This window comes from Oncorhynchus gorbuscha, linkage group LG10, assembly GCF_021184085.1.
Source record: "Oncorhynchus gorbuscha isolate QuinsamMale2020 ecotype Even-year linkage group LG10, OgorEven_v1.0, whole genome shotgun sequence".
NCBI lineage: Eukaryota > Metazoa > Chordata > Actinopteri > Salmoniformes > Salmonidae > Oncorhynchus > Oncorhynchus gorbuscha.
Genome location: NC_060182.1, coordinates 35,175,421 through 35,196,144, shown reverse-complemented (window position 1 = coordinate 35,196,144; position 20,724 = coordinate 35,175,421). Strand labels below are relative to the sequence as shown.

Here is a 20,724-nt window from a genome sequence, read left to right as displayed (position 1 = left end):
TGATCAGGGATGTGCTCTTGATAAAGTGCGTGAATTGGACCTTTTCTGTCCTACTAAGCATTCAAAATGTAACGAGTACTTTTGGGTGTCATTGAATATGTATGGCATAAAAACTACATTTTCTTTAGGAATGTAGTGATGTAAAAGTTGTCAAAAAAAAGTACAGATACCCCCTAAACGACTTAAGTAATACTTTAAAGTATGTTTTACTTAAATACTTTACACCAGTGCTGTTTTTGGACAAACTAGTATTAAACAGAACAGCTGACCCACCGATGCGTTGCTGCCACCAACTGTGTCGGAGGTAGCCTACAATATCAGCGAATAACATTTTTGGGAGTAAACCATGATTCCTTATATGTTAATCTAGTGCAATTTTAAAAAGTACGAGAATATTTTTAATTGCATTTAGTAGTATATAATTGTCGTTCCCCTTGAAAACAGAGGCCCTCGCATTGTCTGGGAGAGCAAGACCACTGAGGTTAAATAAGAACGAGCGTGAAACTGCGCATGTGCAGGATAGCAGAAAGCCGAAGCAACAAACAAACATCAAGCAGAGACGGACAGCAACACAGATCAAGCGCTATCTATGCAGATCGCTAGCTACATGAGTTAACTTTGAAAAATGAAAATCAAAACTGTCGTTTAATATACACTGCAGTTCCACCCGAATGAAGGAGCTCCGTCCTGGCTGATTTTGGGAGATGGGAGTACTCAACATTACAGACCAGGTGAGCTAGCAAGTAGCTAGCATGCTAGTTGGAAAGCTAGGCTGGCTATTTGGCTGTCTAGCTGATAGACTGTCGGTTTGCTAGCTAATCCCGTGTTATGATAGCATTTTCCTAAAAGTCGAATAGTTAAATAACGTTTGACGCAAGGATCTGTCTGAAAGAAATGTCGTAGGATTGCTAGTTAGATGGCTAACGTTAGCTAAACCTCGGCGCGGCCCAAGTATCGCTGATTGATGTATATAAACTGTTCACTTAACTAGCTACCATTCCTTGCTAAGCACAGCGTGACATTCTCCTGTTCTTCTCCCCAGCCTCCACTGGTCCAAGCGGTTTTCAATCGGAATGCCGATGAAATTCAACAACTATTGCACAACAAGAAAGAGGATGTCAATGCACTGGTATGCTTGTGGTGGCAGACAGTGCTGTAGCACTGGCTCAGTTTTATGGCATTGATATTGGACTGTATCTCAACATCTCTCCAGTTATTGCAAGTAGAGGGGTGCCGTGTGGGTCCTTTACCCAGTTCATGTGATGAGATTATTTATTTTGTATTTCCCAGAAACCTCGTTACTATATACACTACCGTTCAAAAGTTGGGTCAATTAGAAATGTCATTGTTTTTTAAATAAATGCATTTTTTCGTCCATTAAAATAACATCAAGTTGATCTGAAATAGTGTAGATTGTTAATTTTGTAAATGACTATTGTAGCAAGAATCTGCTTTAAAAAAGGAATATCTACATAGGTGTACAATAAATCTGAAGATGTCGCAAAGTGCTATACAGAAACCCAGCCTAAAACAGCAAGCAATGCAGATGTAGAAGCACGGTGGCTAGGGATAAACTCCCTAGAAAGGACGGAACCTTGGAAGAAATCTAGAGAGGAACCAGGCTCTGAGGGGTGTCCAGTCCTCTTCTGGCTGTGCCGGGTGGGCTACTACACTGGAGTGTGAATACAGGCAAATATGTTGATAAAAGTAACTTTGTCCAAGAGCAGTGTTTCCAAAAAAGGGGTACGTGTACCCATCTGGTTAAGAAGGCAGTCCCCAGAAGTTATGTGGGGAGATTTTTTTTAAAGTGGAAAAAGGAAAACAATATTGGGAAAAATATTACCAAAACAATATATGTTCAAGTTATTTAAATCTTAATAGGCAGGAAAACATTTACTGAGGTCACTGGTGTGAAATCTCTAGTTATTTTATATTTATAGACCTACGTTTTTAGTTTCGGTGCGTGTGCATGAGGCCCATTATCAGCAAACATCACTCCTGTGTTCCAATGGCACGTTGTGTTAGCTAATCCAAGTATATAATTTTAAAAGGCTAATTGTTCATTATAAAACCCTTTTTCAATTATGTTAGCACAGCTGAAAACTGTTGTCCTGATTTAAAGAATCAATAAAACTGGCCTTCTTTAGTTAGTTAGTTGGGTATACTAGTTGGGTATCTGGAGCATCAGCATTTGTGACTTCGATTACAGGCTCAAAATGTCCAGAAACAAAGCACTTTCTTCTGAAACTTGTTAGTCTATTCTTGTTCTGAGAAATGAAGGCTATTCCATGTGAGAAACTGCCAAGAAACTAAAGAGCTCGTACAACGCTGTGTACCACTTACTCCGTTCACAGAATAGCACAAACTGTCTCTAACCAGAAAGAGGAGTAGGAGGCCCCGGTGCACAACTGAGCAAGAGGACAAGTACATATTCCATAAAAAAATCAGCCGTTTCCAGCTACAATAGTCATTTACAACATTAACTATGTCTACACTGTATTTCTCAACCATTTTTAATGGACACATTTTTTTGTGCTTTTCTTTCAAAAAGGACAATTCTAAGCAACCCCAAACTTTTGAACGGTAGTGTGTATATGCAATAACAGTACAAAGTCAACAGAAGGCCTAAATGTAAATATTTCAGCAATATTTCACAAATGTGCATATTGGTGGCTGATGGGGTAAGAGGGAGATAGATTTTTGCATCTTCCCCACAGGACCAAGAGCGCCGCACGCCGCTACATGCTGCTGCCTGTTTGGGAGATGTTCATATCATGGAATTCCTCATCAATGCAGGTAATTGTGACCAAAATGGACCAATCATTGGTACTTCTATTTGCTAAACAGAATGCTCCCGCCTGACCTTCTGATGTGTGTGCAATGAAAATGTGGTTTTGGTCTACTTGCAGTTGTAGTAGCACTGTGTAGTGTCTGTTCATTAGTATGACTCTACTGTACTTGTCATGGCCCTCTAATAATGCTCCTTGTCTTGTACACTCTCATAGGTGCAAATGTAAATGCTAAGGACCATGTGTGGTTAACTCCATTGCACAGGGCAGCTGCCTCCCGGAATGAAGTAAGGAATGTTGATCATCTCTCTCATGTTAAGATTTATATAGCACTTAGTAGCAAACTGTTTCAAACATGGACAATGTTTGGGTTTGGTCAAGAAGTGTTTTCTCAAGCCCTGTTTTATTCCTTCTCTCTCCAGAGGGCAGTGGGACTACTTCTGCGGCAGGGAGCTGAGGCCAATGCACGGGACAAGTTCTGGCAGACACCACTGCATGTTGCAGCTGCCAATAGAGCCACACGCTGTGCAGAGGCCCTGCTCCCCCAGCTGAGCAACCTGAACATGGCAGACCGCACTGGCAGAACCGCTTTGCACCATGCTGCTCAGAGTGGATACATGGAGGTGAGAGGGGAGGGCTCGAAATATTGTTTATACTTAGAACAGCGCCATTTTCACAAACCATTTCAGAGTAGGAGTGTTCATCTAGGATCAGGTCTCTCATTTTATTCATTAGGAGTTCAAATAAAGAACAACTGATCATACACCAGCATGCCTACTCTGAGATGATTTTGTGAATACGGACCCAGGTTAGCAGGAGTATGAATTATGAAAATGCTATGTATATAATATATTTATATGAACTTTGTCTGTCCTTAGATGGTGAAGTTGCTGCTGAATAAAGGAGCCAACTTGAGTGCCAATGATAAGAGAGAGAGACAGCCTATCCACTGGGCAGCGTACTTGGGTGAGCTGTTATCTGCATTGGGAAACTCTTAAAAGGACAATCCGCAGTTGCTACATCCACCATTGGACTGATAAATGAATGACATGTACCCATTGATTCTTGAAGAATGTAACTTATAAATGCCTCCTGAGCTTCGTTCAACTGTCGTACCCCATCAGAACCCAAAATATGAACTAGTTTTACTCCGTTTGTAATCAAGTACATTTAAACAACACTGTATAGCCTCAAAACGGGGTTAAAACTATAATTTTTATAAAATGGATGGTCATTCCTTGCATCCAATGCACTCTATAAGTTTTAAAGGTTACATTTATCCAGCCCCGTCCATCAGCCTTTGACCGTAACAGTGGCGCGGAGAGCACTTTTATTGTTTTAACTGCTGATTGCTTCAACAACATAAAATGGGTGAAAAATCATGAATTTCCTAAACTTGGCAAGAATGTCAGGTGATGAAAAATGGCTGTTGTTTCTCCTAAAGTCCTGTTTTCAGTTGAATGAACACCAGACCTGGGCAGAACATTGTTGTATTTTTTAGTTTATTTGAAAATACAAACTTTTCAGATACTCAAAGTAGTCATATATTTTATATAGAATTTCAACTAAAAGCAACTATTTTCTTTTGATATTCAAATCAGGTCTCAGAAAAACAACTTGCATATATTCAAATATTATTTATTTGCCTATAGCCTAGAATTAAATGCACGAGGGGCATGGAATCACTTCAACAATACAGTAAACCACTTTCACAACTTCAAAATGACTAACAAATATATTTTCAGAATGAGTGAGACCAAGTGATACAGTAACACTTGACATCAAGTTCTTATACATGTGTAGTAACATATTATTACCATAGCAACATTGTTGTTACATAGGACTTTGGAAATTGCTTTATAAATGCATAAGTTATTACATAAGTGGAATAAAGAACAGTCACTATATTTGTATACAGTGGTTACAAAAACTCTTGGGTCATTGCTATGCATTTAAAATGCAAATGTGCTTATAAAACGTTGCTCCAAAAGTATTCCCAGTTTTATTACACAGGCACTGAGAATGCTAAGAGTAAACAACTATGGCTATTATGTTTAGAAAGGACATTTTACATCCCAGAACTGCCTTGAATCAACTACAGCCTGGTAGGTGGACAATCATGTTAGTTTGTATTCTGAGTGAAATATCCCTTGTGTGTTTTTAAACAAGAACATTTGAAAGTAATTGAGATATTTTAAAATAGTATTTGAACCCAGGTCTGAAACAATGGCAGCACTGCCATGTTGTACTGAGCCTTTTTGTTGGAAAACCACACTAGTGTCTGACTTTTGCTGTCGCCGATGCACCTCCCCCAACTTCACTCCTCGACTTTCGTCTACAGTCAGTTGCTTTAACCTATAAACAATGAAACGTGGCCAATATCTGCAGTCATCTCGCTGAGTCTACCTTTAAATGATAAAGTCCATTTCAGTGTGAACCCAATAAAATAACAAATAAAAAGCTTACAATCAAATGGGGTTTTCATTTTATTTGGTATAGGAGTAAAAGATGATAGTTTTCGTTTTTCAAACATGTTTGTTAATTTTATTTCAGTTTACTCATTTTTTCATGATTCGTTTTAGTATGCTTTAATAACCTTGATGTATTTTGTAGATTAGATATGATACAATACAGATTGGAATAGTATAGGATATTATGTGTACTCTCTTCATTCATTTCTATCTTCAACATGCAGTTCCACATGCAGCCCTGCCATCAGTTGAAGGCAGTTTCAGAAAAATAGTCATTTTCGAGGATCTGTATTCAAATAGTTGCAGTCACCTCCAAAGTAACTATTTGTTCCCCTGGAAAGATATTTACTTTCCAGAAAGCATAGTTAAAACTACAGTTCACCCTGCTCTGATGAACAGTGGATGTACTCTTCACAAGAGGGTGACATTAAAAACAGGACACACTGCCTTTTCCCGCCCCTCACACCCCGGCCTCTCCTCACACCCCGGCCTCTCGCCTCTCCCCTGTGTCTTATAGGGCATCTGGAGGTGGTGAAGCTGCTAGTGTCTCGGAGTGCAGACAAAGGCTGCCAGGACAAGCAGGGTTACACCCCTCTCCACGCTGCAGCTGCCAGCGGACACATTGACATCGTCAAGTACCTTCTGAGGCTCGGGGCAGAGGTGAGTGTGGAGTTCAAATGTGTAAACTGACTCTCAAGATGGCCATAGTAAATAATACTTATTACCAACCATGGTCTGGCCATGTTCAGAAGAGGCAGAGGATTATCTCTGATTACAATTCAATTGTTTTATCTTTTATTCCATTTTTTAAAACCTTTTGTTACTTAGCTAATTGCTCATGTCTTGTGTGTTGGTGCTCTTTTAGCTGGATGAGCCCAATGCCTTTGGGAACACTGCACTGCATGTGGCCTGCTACACAGGCCAGGAGGCTGTGGCCAATGAACTGGTGAACCACGGAGCTAACGTCAACCAGCCCAACAGGAGTGGCTACACCCCACTGCACCTGGCTGCTGTATCCACCAACGGGGCCCTTTGCCTGGAGCTGCTGGTCAACAACGGGGCTGACGTCAACCAGCAGGTTTGAGGCCCCAATGTATTAAAAAATGGTCTCAGAGTACGATTTCTGATCTCAGATCCCCTAACTCCTGTCCATATAATCAAATTCATTATTATCGAAAAGGCTTAACTGGTCCTAGATCTGCACTCCTTCTCTAAGACTGACCAATGCCATCCCTACCACCATTTTCACCCTGACATTTTGTTTTATGTGGAGATTAAACAATGATTTGTCTGCAAGACAAGTAAAACATGTGTTTTTTCCATCTCCAGAGTAAAGAAGGGAAGAGCCCCCTGCACATGGCAGCTATACACGGACGCTTCACCCGCTCTCAGATCCTCATCCAAAACGGTAACCATGACAACCCCTTCTGACTGACCTGTGAGGCTGCTTTAAATTACTCTTGTCCCACTGGTTCTCTACTCATTCGTCTCTTCCCGTTGCTTTGTTTTGCCCCCCAGGTGGAGAGATTGACAGTGTGGATAAATATGGCAATACCCCCCTCCATGTTGCTGCTAAGTACGGCCATGAGCTGCTGATCAGCACTCTGATGACCAACGGTGCAGATACAGCCAGACAAGGGATTCATGGGATGTTCCCTCTGCACCTGGCTGTGCTCTATGGGTTTTCAGACTGTTGTCGCAAGCTACTCTCCTCAGGTTGGTACCTTATATATATATATATATATATATATATATACTATATATATATACTATATCATTCATTTACACACATTTGTTGGATTCTATACACTGGAGGGGCTGTGTCTGACTGTAGTGTCACGTGTTGGATGTTATTTCTAGTTGCCTCTTCCTCTCCCCTCAGGTCAGCTGTACAGTATTGTTTCTTCTATGAGTAAGGAGCACGTTCTATCAGCCGGGTTTGACATCAACATCCCAGACAACTTTGGGAGGACGTGTCTACACGCTGCTGCCTCTGGAGGGTAAGGGTCAGAACCGCACTCCAAAACGGGACCGACTCTGAGCCACTGTATTGGTTAATGCCGTCTAACGAATCAGCCGTTCTCGTCATTGTGTTCCTCACTTCTCTTCTGACAGAAACGTTGAATGTCTGAACATGCTCTTAAGCAGTGGTACCGACTTGAATCAGATGGACAAGTCGGGAAGGTGAGTTTTTGATCGTTGATTGTTTGCTTTTCTGTTTGTACTCATGCTGGTGTGGGTTACTGTCTGCTGTAAGAAGTGCTTTGTGAATACATTTGATGAATGGACTGATAGTGATTCTGTGGGCCTTCTCTCGCTCAGGACTCCTTTGCATTATGCAGCTGCTAATGGGAGGTACCAGTGCACCGTGACCCTAGTGAGCGCTGGCGCTGAGGTCAACGAGCCTGACCGTACAGGCTGTACTCCCCTGCACTACTCCGCTGCCTCCCAGGCCTTCTGCAGGTAGGAGCTCTCACTCCATCGCAAAAATACACTGACGCATGACAACGCGCTTTCAGGAAACATGGCTGTGTGTGGAATTTGTCCTTAAATGTGTTTAATTCTGCACTTCCAGAATGGACCGACATTTCCCCGGGACTCTTCAGAGGGAGGAGGATGGAGCAAAGGAGTCCTATTTGTGAGTTTACTGTCTGCAACCATTGTTTTGTATAGCGGCCACAGTCCAGAATATGCAACACTAATTAAAGATCTGCTTAAAGGACTCGCAATTTAGTTTATTTCGTGACATTCACTTGACTGTTATTTGTCTGTCTTTGTAAGTAGTTGTTTGGAGCATCTGTTGGACAACGGTGCCGACCCGTCCCTGGTCAACTCTAAAGGTTACAGTGCTGTTCACTATGCTGCTTCCCATGGCAACAAGCAGAACCTGGAGCTGGTAAGTCCTTCTGTTTGTGTTCAATACCTTACGAAGCTAAACCGGTGAATTGTTTTTCACCATGACCTTGCTGTGTGGGCGGTAATGCAGCATAACCATGTTCCTTCAGCTCCTGGAAATGTCGTTTAACGCATTGGGAGACATTGAGAGCAGTATTCCAGTGAGTCCATTGCATTTAGCTGTAAGTGTGCCTTTCATTCCTAAAGCCCTCTCTGATACATCACCGCTTGAGACTGTGTGGAGAAGATGCCATGTTCATATAGAGCAGCCAAAAACATGACTGTTTCCTGTCGTGCACCATCTCCTCTCCCCCTTCAGGCTGATAATGGCCACTGGCAGGCGCTGCGTGTGCTGACGGAGACTGCTGCGTACGTGGACGTGCAGGATGCCTCGGGCCGCTCTGTGCTCTACCTGGCCTCCCAGAGAGGTTACGCCCGTTGTGTCGAGGTCCTGCTAGCCCAGGGGGCCTCCTGCCTCCTCAACGAGAACAGACACATGTGGACCCCTCTACATGTCGCAGGTACGGATCACGCCATGCCTCTCAACCCCCCCCGCCCTTCCTAGAATTGGATGTGGAATGTATTTTTGCAAATGATGCTGATCAAGTTAGTTTGTGCCAGGTGTAATGAATACATTGACTATCTTACCTGCAAGTGTGTGTCCCTGCGTATTGTTCCATGTTGTCTGTCTCAGGTAGTATGTAATAGCTTAGAAACTAGCAGTCAGGGTTGAGTGTGTAATGAAATGATATTTGTCATTTCATATCAGCTGCCAACGGCCACACTGAATGTCTGCACATGCTGGTGGACAGTGGGGAGGAGGCAGACCTTACCAACATCACAGACACGCAGGAACAGTGAGTGCTCTCTCCGTTTCTCACTGCCTGCCAGGAAGCTTTGCTGACATCGTCTTTGGTTGGGAGGTCAATTATTCTGTTTATTTTTAGTATAGATCCAGAGTCAGGAATACCGTTTAAGCTGTTTACTGAAGATTTGCAGAATCGCACATTCCGCCTGCTAGGAGGCTTTATTGTTGATGTTGGCTTGTATTGTACTGTTATGTAAATGACTGTATGGTCCCCCTCATCCTCAGGACTCCTCTGATGCTGGCCGTCCTGGGTGGCCATACAGACTGTGTCCACCTGCTGTTGGAGAAGGGGGCCTGGCCTGACACCAAAGACAAGAGGGGCAGCACTGCCCTGCACAGAGGGGTGAGTCACACTACTGAGCTTAGCAGTACTGGGCTGGTTACACATCCACTACACTTACTGTAACCGTGTCCTGTGAAAAAGTTAATGTTGTACAGCCTGGCTGGTTCAGTTGTGTGATAGAGAGGAACACTAACATGAGTTTATTAAGGGAACAGCATTAGTTTGAAATAATTATGAAAGCACAGTAGAATTTGAGGAAATCTAGCTGTGTAACTCTTAGGTTGGAGCAGAGAGAAAATAACTCTATCCCCGTCCCTCGCCGCTCCCTGTGTGTCCCTGTCCCGTAGGCTGCGTTGGGCCGTGATGAATGTGTCACAGCCATGCTGGACCACAAGGCCTCTGCACTGTGTCGGGATGGCCAGGGTCGTACCCCACTGCACTACGCTGCCTCCCGCGGCCACACTGACATCCTCGCCAGTCTGCTGCGTGCGGCCACACGCTCCGACCCTCTTGACTCCCTATTGGACCATGAAGAGTACACGCCATCACACTGGGCTGCTTACCAAGGTCAGCGTTCAATAAGTGTATACAGTGCCTTCAGAAAGTATTCCTACCCCTTGACTTATTCCACATTTTGTGTTACAGTTTGAATTCAAAATTGATTCAATTGCTATTTTTCTCACCCATCTGCACAAAATAACCCATAATGACAGTGAAAACATACTTTTGGAATTTTTAGCAAATTTATTGAGAATGAAATACAGAAATATCTAATTTACATACGGATTTACACCCCTGAGTCAATTCATGTTAGAATCACCTTTGGCAGCGATTACAGCTGTGAGTCTCTAAGAGCTTTGCACACCTGGATTGTACACTTTTTTTGTGTGTGTGTTATTCTTTAAAAAAAATCTTCAAGCTATGTCAAGTTGGTAGTTGATCATTGCTGGACAGCCATTTTCAAGTCAACTGTAATTTGGCCACTCAGGAACATTCAATATCTTCTTGGTAAGCAACTCTCGTGTATATTTGGCCTTGTGTTTTTAGGTTATTGTTCTGCAGAAAGGTGAATTTATTTCCCAGTGTCTGTTGGAAAGCAGACTGAACCAGGTTTTCCTCTAGGATTTTGTCTGTTTGCTCTATTCCACTTATTTTTATCCTCCGAAACCCCCTAGTCTTTGCCGATGACGAGCATACCCATAACATGATGCAGCCAGCACCACCATGCTTGAAAATATGAAGAGTGGTTCTCAATGATGTGTTGTGTTAGATTTGCCTCAAAAGTAGTGATTTGTATTCAGGACAAAAAGTCCATTTCTTTGCCACTTTTTTTAGCAGTTGTTCTTTAGTGTCTTATTGCAAACAGGAAGCATGTTTTGGAATATTTTTATTCTATACAAGCTTCCTTCTTTTCACTCTGGCATTTAGGTTAGTATTGTGGAGCAACTGCAATGTGTTGATCAATCCTCAGCTTTCTCTGATCAGTCATTCAACTCTGTAACTGTTTTAAAGTCACCATTGGCCTCATGGTGAAATCTCTGAGCGGTTTTCTTCCTCTCCGGCAACTGAGTTTGGAAAAACACCTGTATCTTTGTAGTGACTGGGTATATTGATAAACTATCCAACATGTTAACTTCACAAAAGGGATTCAATGTCAATTGTTTTATTTGTATTTTTTTTAACCCATCTACAAATGGGTGCCCTTTTTTACGAGGCATTGGAAAAACCTCTGGTCTTTGTGGTTGAATCTGTTTGAAATTCACTGCGAGACCTTACAGATGATTGTATGTTGAGGTAGTCACTCAAAAATCATGTTAAACACTGTTACTGCACACAGAGTGAGTCCATGCAACTTAGGGTGTGCCTTGTCAAGCGAATGTTTACTCCTGAACTTATTTAGGCTTGCCATAACAAAGGGGTTGAATACTTATTATCTCAAGACATTTATGTTTTTAATTCATCTGTAAACGTTTCTAAAAACATAATTACACATTGACATTGTGGGGTTGTGTGTGTGTGTGTAAGGCCAGTGACACATAATCACATTTTAAATTCAGACTGTAACAAAACAAAATGTGGGAGAAGTCAAAAGGGTGTGAATGCTTTTTGAAGGTACTGTATATGAAATGTATGTATAAATCGAATGTGAGGGGAGAACCTATATCCGTTTTTGTAGCGTGACCGTTCGTTATTCAAATGAAATCGCTAGCAGTATGCAAATTTGAAACACACTTTTTGTCTTCTTTCTCAGGGCAAGAAGACTGTTTGGAGGTTTTACTTGAACACAAAACTTGTAGTATCCAGGAGGGAAACTCCTTTACCCCATTGCACTGTGCTCTGTGAGTATTCTCTAGTCAATGTTTTAAACATGATTATACAGGTAACTGACCAAATGGAAAAACCTGAGTAAATGAGGGATAAAAGTATATTGAAAACAGGTGCTTCCACACACAGGTGTAGTTCCTGAGTTGATTAAGCAAGTTACATCCCATCATGCTTAGTGACCTGTATAACAATGCTGGGCAGGCATATTATTTTCAAGTATGGGTAACTACATACGTGGAGTGTCTAAAAGTGGCCATTGCAATATAACAAGTGGGAAGATAAACAGCAGTGCGTGTGTCAACCTAACAGCTAATTGGGTAGATTGGTTGCCCCTCACGATTGTTTTGCGTGGCTGCTTCCTTGTAGCATTTTAGCTCGGCAGGTTAGGATCACTGACGTGGCAGGTTAGGATCACTGACGTGGCAGGTTAGGATCACTGACGTGGCAGGTTAGGATCACTGACGTGGCAGGTTAGGATCACTGAGGTGGCAGGTTAGGATCACTGAGGTGGCAGGTTAGGATCACTGAGGTGGCAGGTTAGGATCACTGAGGTGGCAGGTTAGGATCACTGAGGTGGCAGGTTAGGATCACTGAGGTGGCAGGTTAGGCTCACTGACGTGGCAGGTTAGGCTCACTGACGTGGCAGGTTAGGCTCACTGACGTGGCAGGTTAGGCTCACTGACGTGGCAGGTTTGGAGGGAAAGGGTTAGGCTTCGCTAAAGTGCTACAAGGAAGCAGAAAGTAGTCGCACAAAACTGTGTTGAGTGGCAACTAATCTTCCCAATTAGCTGTTAGGTTTCCATACACCCACTTGTGTTGATCCTCCCACTTGTCTCGCAACGCCCACTGTCAGACAGACTACATATGCAGTTACCCATGACTCATTATTTTGTCTACCATGGCTATGTGTCACCCGGATGACAATGACCCCCATCCACAGGGCACGAGTGGTCACTGAATGGATTGATGAGCATGAAAATGACATAAACCATATGCCATGGCCGTCTCAGTCACCAGATCTCAACCCAATAACATTATAATGGGAGATTAGTGGCGCCTAAGACAGCGTTTTCCAACATCATCAACAAAATACTAAATGATGGAATTTCTGGTGGAAGACCGATTTGTAGAATCTATGCCAAGCTGCATTGAAGCTTTTCTAACTCATGGTGGCCCAACGCCCTATTAAGACGTTAAGTTGGCGTTTCCTTTATTTTGGCAGTTACCTGTACATTATTAGGACAATGTCTGTCAACAATGTTTGGGAAAGGATGATGGGTTTGATGTTTTAGCACTAATTTAGTCATGTTTGGTCATCTTTGATTTATTGCAGAATGAATGGCCATAGTGGAGCTGCAGAGATGCTGTTGGAATCTGCTGGCGTACAGATGGTTAACACCAGGGATACTAAAGAAAGGTAAGGCCTATTGAGAACAAGGTGCCATTATCTTACTAGATGTTTATTTGGGTGTCTCCTGTCATTTGTATACCTTTAAAGATGTATGTACCTCTGTACTTAATGTGGACTCCAGTTTCATCCAGTTTTAACTCTAATTTCATTGTCATGCGATACTGAGCTCACCAATGTTGGGCTGTCTCTTTCTCTCTGTGCCTGTAGGACCCCTCTTCATGCCGCAGCATGTGCTGAGGATGTGGCGGGGCTGCAGCTGGTCCTACGCCACGGAGCTGAGATCAATGCCGTGGACCACACCGGACGCTCTGCTCTCATGGTCGCCGCCGACAACGGACAGAGTGGCACCGTGGGTAAGTCTACAGAGCACCTCTTCCGTTGATGTTTTGCGAAAGGATAGAGTTCAGCGAGTCCTGTGAGGCAACGCTTGATGAGAGTGAATGCGTTATCTGTTGGGGTGAATCCTGTGTGATTTCCAGCCATCCTCTTGCACCGAGCCAAGGCTGACCTGACACTGCTGGACGACAATGGAAACACTGCCCTGCATCTGGCCTGCAGCAAAGTAAGCACCACCTAAAATATAATCCGAGCTCAGAAATCCTTGACTATGCAGCACCTCTCTCATGACCTGAGATGATGGAACATGTATTTATGATCATGGTTGACGTAAGCATGTTTTTTTTCTATTTGTCTCACAGGCTCATGAGATGTGTGCCCTGCTGATTCTGGGGGAGATCCATAACCCTACCCTCATCAATGCAACCAACACTGCACTGCAGATGCCGCTGCATCTAGCAGCACGCAACGGTCTGGCCACAGTTGTCCAGGCACTGCTGAGTCGAGGAGCCACAGTGCTGGCAGTGGATGAGGAGGGTAAGAGACAATATTCCACTTTATCCTTTGCCCAAACATCTTAATTTTAAACATCAGGAAGTCCTACGCCATGTAGTCTTGTGTTATGGGCTTGGGCTCGAAATTGACTTCAGATTTTTTGTTATTTACCGTAAAACTTTCATTGAGATTCTATTTGAGCCAGGCGTCTTTCCTTTTCCTTTTTTCCCATTTGCGTAGTTAATTGTTTAATTCCAGCATTCCCTTCCAGGATTTTAATCAAATTCTTCATTTCTTGTGCTATAATTTACACTGTCCCATTTAATTTGTCTTAAAATGCCTTTATTAAAATAGAAAAATATATTTTCCTTGACAGAATAATGATTCTCCTTGGACTCTGCATTTTTTTGTAGTTCATACCTTTGCTGATTTTTAAAATGTATTTTTAATAAAAAAAAAAAAATTCTAGTGGTCTGTACTCCCGAAGTTGACAGTTTTTGTCAGTTAGCTAGCGGTTCTCAGATGGCTAACAGCTTCCTCCTGCCGATTTTAAAAACGCGTGATCGCGATCATTTATTCGAGTCATTACTGAATTATTTAATGTAACCAATCAAACATAATAATAATAATAATATAATAATAATATATGCCATTTAGCAGACGCTTTTATCCAAAGCGACTTACAGTCATGTGTGCATACATAACATTAAACCCGTAAACAATTAATTTAGCCCCTACTTGTATTTGAAATAGCAATTTATTTTCTGAAATGTGTGCCGTTGCCTGGCTATCAAGAGACTGGCGGCTATTTGAGACTCATTATTTAATTGAAGTTATACGGTACTTGTTTTAGGTATTTCAATTTTCCTTGAGCATAGGCCATAGACCACAGCTTTCAAGTGTATGCGGTCTGATTGTGCGTTTGTTGTCGACAAGGACACACTCCAGCCCTGGCCTGCGCCCCCAACAAGGACGTAGCTGACTGCCTGGCTCTGATCCTCTCCACCATGAAACCTTTCCCTCCTCTGGACCCTTCCTCCTGCCCCTGCTCCTCTTCCTCAGTCTCCCCCAGTCTCAACCTACTGAAGCATTGCGGCATCACTGCTTCCTGCACGCCGCTGCCCAACGGAGGCCTCCATCATCACAACGGCTATGTCAAAGACCGCCATGCCGCTGTCAGCCTGGACGGATGCCTTTCTGAGTGAGGTCATCCTACATCTACTGTCTGACAGCACTACCACCACCACAGGGTAGTGTGTGTGTGTGTGTGTGTGTGTGTGTGTGTGTGTGTGTGTGTGTGTGTGTGTGTGTGTGTGTGTGTGTGTGTGTGTGTGTGTGTGTGTGTGTGTGTGTGTGTGTGTGTGTGATCTTCTCCTGAAGTGCAGTCAAACCTATATGCAAATGGAGCCCACAGCATCTATCTATCCCAGCTCTGTATAAGTTAGTGCTTAACACTGAGACCGATCTCTCTTTCTGTAAGGTCACTGGAATACTGGTTTGTTCCAAAATGGTTACTAATAACCACCCACAAAATCCCTTTAAATAATGTCCTGCAAATAGGTAGTCATCAGCACAGAAAGATGACTGACGGCTAAAAGCACTGTTTATTCTTTTTAAAATTTTATTTTTGCCTTCTTTTTAGTCTTTTGTTGAGTCCCTTTTATTTTCTCTTCATATCATTCAGTATTTAACATTGGATGACGTGCTGGCCTCCTAGAGAAATGCACAGCCTTCCTAAAAGGAGAATGATGCAACAGGTTATAGTGAAGGACTTTATGAATGAAGTCCTACCCAAAAGTGCAATGCTTAAATATAAAGATTCTGACTTTAACAAAAAAATATATATAATATGTACCTTCTGTGGTAACCTAATATTTCAACTTTTGGCCTTGTTTTTTTTTTTTGGGGGCATTTTCATAGAGGAGAATTTCATAGGGCTGCTAAAGTTTGAAAGATGAATATGTAAGCATGTCACCTTACAAAGGAGAACAATGCTCAGGTTGGCATTTCAGCATACATTTGCTCTCAATGCTGAAGTATTGTCTAGAACACAATTTTATGTTTACTAAGTGAGAATTTGGTTTAAAGCATATACATTATGACCAAAGGTGAATATCACTGCTATGACTGACAAAATATTTATTTGAGAAATATTTACAGAGAAAGATCGATGTTGAGATACCTCTTAAGTCATTTTGCAGCTGCTGAACGGCTAGACAGGGAAAGTAGTAGCAATGAATCCTTGGTTATTTATTTGAAGTCTTTAGGAGTGGACTCGCCCCATTGACCTTCAGCAAAGCCTCTTGTTTTCTGAGCACATTACCTTGAATTCTAAGATTACTGCTCAGTGATAATCTTACAAGCCATTTCAATTGATTTCCCATTTTTCTTTTCTTTAATCACTCCCAAAACATTTTGGTACATTGATTTCGAATTACCTTCGGCGAGGAATCCTACTTGTATTATTTCCCAAAATGTTGTCTTTGGTCAATCTGAAATGTTACTTCAGCCGTTTTGGAGCTGGAGAAATACCACTGTTACTCTATCAAAAAGCTTGTATCTTGTCTAGTACGGTGGTCAGTTCTGGTGTGAGATTGAAACGCTGGACTGACAAGTGTTCTTACCTTCTTTTTGTGTGTGTTCTTTTTTTGTTCTTATATAATTTAAGCAATATTTAATTTCTGTCATTTTGAACGTTATCAAAAAGACAATCATAGTCTCAAGGGCTTTTGTTTCCTTGGAAATCTTGTTTGATGTTCACCTTATTTGTTTGAGTACCGATACTAGCAACATTGAAATGATCTATTCTAGACTAATGGCTAAAGTCTGTGTCCAAGGCATTTTTCGCTCTGTGCCTAGAACCCCTAAAAAATGCAATTGATTGCCTCCATGGCAGTACGGATGCAGGATAGCATGATATGACGAACCCTGGGGTCTCACCCACTGGGTAGCAGAGAAGCGTTGGATCCTATTCAGACTTGTTAATCTGTTGAGGATATGATTCCTTGGTTGAGCTTGATTGTTCATGTCTCTGGACAGAATTCATGACTGACAAGAGAGACTTGAAAGCCTAGTAGGTATGTAGGGTTACTCACTGTAGCAAGGAACTGAGAGGAGACTGTTACACTCTCATATGGCCGGTAGTAATACTTGTGTTTTTAGTAAAGCCGATAAGTGTGAAATTCCTTTTTTGTTATGTATCCTGTCTTGTGGCTCTACATACATTGTAGATTTGTGGTGTCAGACCACTGGAGCTCTTTGCCTGACTTAATTTAAATATTTTTACACCATCTTTTCCATGACATCATCAGAGGATCAATAGATTTCAGTGACTCATTTTTCATTTCATTGCTTCGCCACAACCTCCTCTTTGATGAATGCTAAATGACATGCATTAGTTCTGGATGAGAAACATGAGGACCTACTATGATACCAGAGTAGCATATCATCTTGTGCCCTATAGTCAGTGTTGTCTGGGGGAGAGAATAGTCTCAGACTGTGTGGAACCAGGAACCAAATGACATGGATTGATTGAAATGCAGTTCCATTTTAGCCCTGATCCAAGGCACTTGAGATAGTTAAGCACTTTAACACATTCAGCATATCTGTGTGCAGTCTGAATACATGCATATGTATATTTACATATGGGTCGTAGCTAAAGTGCAAAAGACAGGAGCAGATTGCAAGGATTGTATACGCTGCTTCATTGACGGAGATTTAACTTCAAAACTCTAAAGCTAAAAAGATCTCATGGTCCAAAATCCAGTCATCACGGTGCCATCCCAGGGTCCACGAACTAGTCCTTGTGGTTAGTCCAGTGATTTTTAGGTAGGCTTGCTTTCGCCGTGCTTGTATCCTCCTCAGGCTCCTCGCCTAACTCCACACTGAGGGATGCGTGTTGTACAATACACACTGATTACCTCAATCATCCAACCGCAGGTGTGTCTGGCTAGCAGGTCAGGTACACGTTCCCCAGTTCAGACACTGCATGCATCAGCCGACGGTTGCGTGCCACGTCATCGACTGCGTGCCGTCAGGCACCTGATTGCTATTACATAGTGATGTGGTTACCTGATGGGTATTTTACATATCTGGCATGTGCCAGCGATGTCTGAGCAGAGGAACACGAGCCAGATATATGTGTGTGTGTGTGTGTGTGTGTGTGTGTATATATGTATATAGATTTTATATTTCAATCCCCTTGTCCAGCTGATGGCGCCAGTTCTTCAGTATATATCCCATCTGGGACTACCCCATATCTGTGTTGCATTGATAGACTGAGAACTCATTGGAAAGGAGCTTGAGATCATAATTCTCACTTTAAAGAAACAAGTCAAATATATTTCCCTAGGGTTTAATATTAGGAAGCAATGTAAAGGATTATTTGTAGCATTAATGACTGTGAAAGACGTGCGCAGCACATCTATTGCTCTTCGATTGTGTTTAGGCCAATCCAACAAAGCATTTCATAGATGCCAATTGAAGATTTGCGGAGTAGTCGTCACATGAGAATCTTAGGTCACAGTTAGGGCCTTATTTGCCAAAGTACATTGGATAATTAAAAATATATATTTGAAAAGGAATAGCAATGGGTTTGAGACATATGCATGCATTCGAGCAATGTACATACTGAATATAAATCTGAGCCATGAATTGACTGACATGTGACTCTAAGGTCAAATTGGAACAAGACTATTTGCCATCTCCTGACTTTTGAACTATTACACTGCATTTCTCTGGCATTCATGAAATGATAAAGTAGCAGAAAGAAATACTTGTCTTATTAGTCTTCCTGTTATGGGTCTTTCTTAAATGTGTTTCAGTTATACCGAGGCCCCTATGTGTATGTCATAACCACGTATTGACACTGGAGACAGGAGGTTGGAGGGTGTGAACATGCATCTCGAACACCATTTAAGATTGCCTTACAATATCTTCTGAACAGGACATTTAACTACACTGTAGATGCTTTCATTTTTTTTTTTACATTAATTGGTAGCCAGTTTTTGAAAAGGAAAATGCACCTAGCTAGCTACATCCATTTAGTGCCATAGAAACCTTTATTTGCCTTTAAGCATAATAGTCATACTGTACTTGGTCAGTAGAAAATGTGTTTGTTTGGACTTATTTACTGTGGTAGCCATGGTTAGAATGAACATTATTATTATAATATTTTTTTGTTGTTGAATGATTATTAAGTTCTGATTTGAAGCATTGCTGGCACAGATACAGGTCATGATGTCAGTGGTGACTAATGGTTTGAACCACTTAGTACTGATCGTAGGAAGTGGAAAGCAATCATATAATAGAGTTGGTGGTAGTCTGGAGAAAAGAATGGATGGAAGATTTAAAATATTTATAATTGGACAGACTTTGTGTTGGCAAAAATGGATAATAATAATTAATGGTAATTTCTTTGCCTGTGGTTTGTAATTATTATAGGACAGTTTTTAATGTTTGCAGATGTATGGTTAACAGGGAATAGATTTACCTCGTCCTCGATGGATGCCCCTATTCTTACTTGAAGTATCTTTCATCGAGTACAAATGTAACATTTTTAATTCACAGCAGAGCCTTTTAAAGGCAAAGGAACAAGTTTCTTGCAGTACCTACTAAGTTATAACACCTAACATCTCATTAGTTATGTTTCCCAGTGGGACTGCTAAAATCTCTGCTGGTTTTGCTATTATGTGATGTGTCCCGAATGGCACCCTATGCCCTACATAGTGCAGACGGGGGGGGGGGTCTCACCCACTGGGCTCTGGTCAAAAGTAGTGTACTCTAAAGGGAATGTGGTGTCATTTCGGTCGCACACAGAGATCCTTTTGGTGTAGAAGCACATGCATCCATGTTGGTGGCACACTGCTCAAGGTTGCCTTGTGATTGTTTGGGGGATTTTGCCATATTTGTAAGTGAAAAATTGGGATTTCACTTATTACCGGTCTTGGCAGCTCGACTGTCACCTCCAAAACCAAATAACGCTGTTAATTAAGTACCTCCATACCGGTTGGAGAGGAGAAAAAGGAAGAACAGACATCTACCTTGTTGTCAGTGTGATTTCTAAGGACCAAATTTAGAGAGTTCTAGTATGTGAAGGGCAGAATCTGTAATTCAATGGAGGTCATGAGGAAAAGTAGTGTGAAAACACATTCTATAGTGGGGGACTGCTATGCCGTAATTATTTACCCCCTCAAGTTAGTTAATGTGGGAGGTTTTGTAGAGTATCACTCATGCTAGCTTTCCCCCTGCTTGTGGTCTCATCACGATTCTTCCATCATTTGGACCTGTGTGATAACCAGCTCAGAGGTGGTTGGTGCCTTTTTTTTAAATGTGTTTTTAAATGAATGCTCACTCTACCGCATGGTCTTCCATTTCTACCTCCCGGAAGCCTTATGAATGACAGGTAAAAGCATAGAAGAGCGCATCTCTCTGAAAAAACCATTCTCAACCTACAGTATGTGATGTGAGCTATAATAAGCAACTCGTGTTTTACGTTCTTGGCCGATTCTGTGTGCATGCTATGGGTCTCCGAACTTGAGTCATATGGAGTGAACTATCTGAACAATATCCTACCGGATGTTGAATGCACCAATATTGAAGTAACTTTTTGAAAGCACAAATCCAAAGATGGAACCATTTTTATTCTTTAATGTCATCTCAAGGATGGCTCTCAATGCTGTGGCGGTTAGAGCCAAGAAAGGTGGTCATGGAGACGAGGGAAGCATGAGATTGGATGGTCGGTACCAGTACTGTAAATGTAGTTTCTCCTGAGGTCTGAGCATATCAATTCAGATTGTTTCAGTTGTATGTATTTAATTAAACTCGCTAGCTGTAGAGAATAGATCAAGTTG

At 41.9% G+C, this 20,724-nt stretch overlaps 1 protein-coding gene across 2 annotated transcripts; it reads left to right on the top strand.

Moving 5' to 3' along the window:
• Nucleotides 1-504: 504 nt before the first annotated feature.
• LOC124045969 (serine/threonine-protein phosphatase 6 regulatory ankyrin repeat subunit C-like) lies at nucleotides 505-19,603 on the top strand. Of its 2 annotated transcripts, none has more exons than XM_046365831.1 (26): nucleotides 505-731; nucleotides 1,043-1,129; nucleotides 2,718-2,796; nucleotides 3,006-3,076; nucleotides 3,212-3,412; nucleotides 3,668-3,755; nucleotides 5,778-5,920; nucleotides 6,126-6,338; nucleotides 6,590-6,668; nucleotides 6,779-6,976; nucleotides 7,143-7,260; nucleotides 7,376-7,444; nucleotides 7,583-7,723; nucleotides 7,836-7,898; nucleotides 8,045-8,156; nucleotides 8,266-8,337; nucleotides 8,475-8,676; nucleotides 8,925-9,012; nucleotides 9,249-9,366; nucleotides 9,654-9,873; nucleotides 11,558-11,645; nucleotides 12,965-13,048; nucleotides 13,250-13,395; nucleotides 13,522-13,604; nucleotides 13,741-13,915; nucleotides 14,810-19,603. In XM_046365831.1, exons 1-26 carry the CDS (start codon nucleotides 705-707, stop codon nucleotides 15,076-15,078), a joined length of 3,234 nt encoding a protein of 1,077 aa, XP_046221787.1. In that variant the 5' UTR covers nucleotides 505-704; the 3' UTR covers nucleotides 15,079-19,603. The 2 variants fall into 2 exon arrangements, with proteins under 2 accessions (XP_046221787.1, XP_046221786.1); XM_046365830.1 differs by having other exon boundaries at nucleotides 8,042-8,156.
• The last annotated feature ends 1,121 nt before the right edge of the window (nucleotides 19,604-20,724 follow it).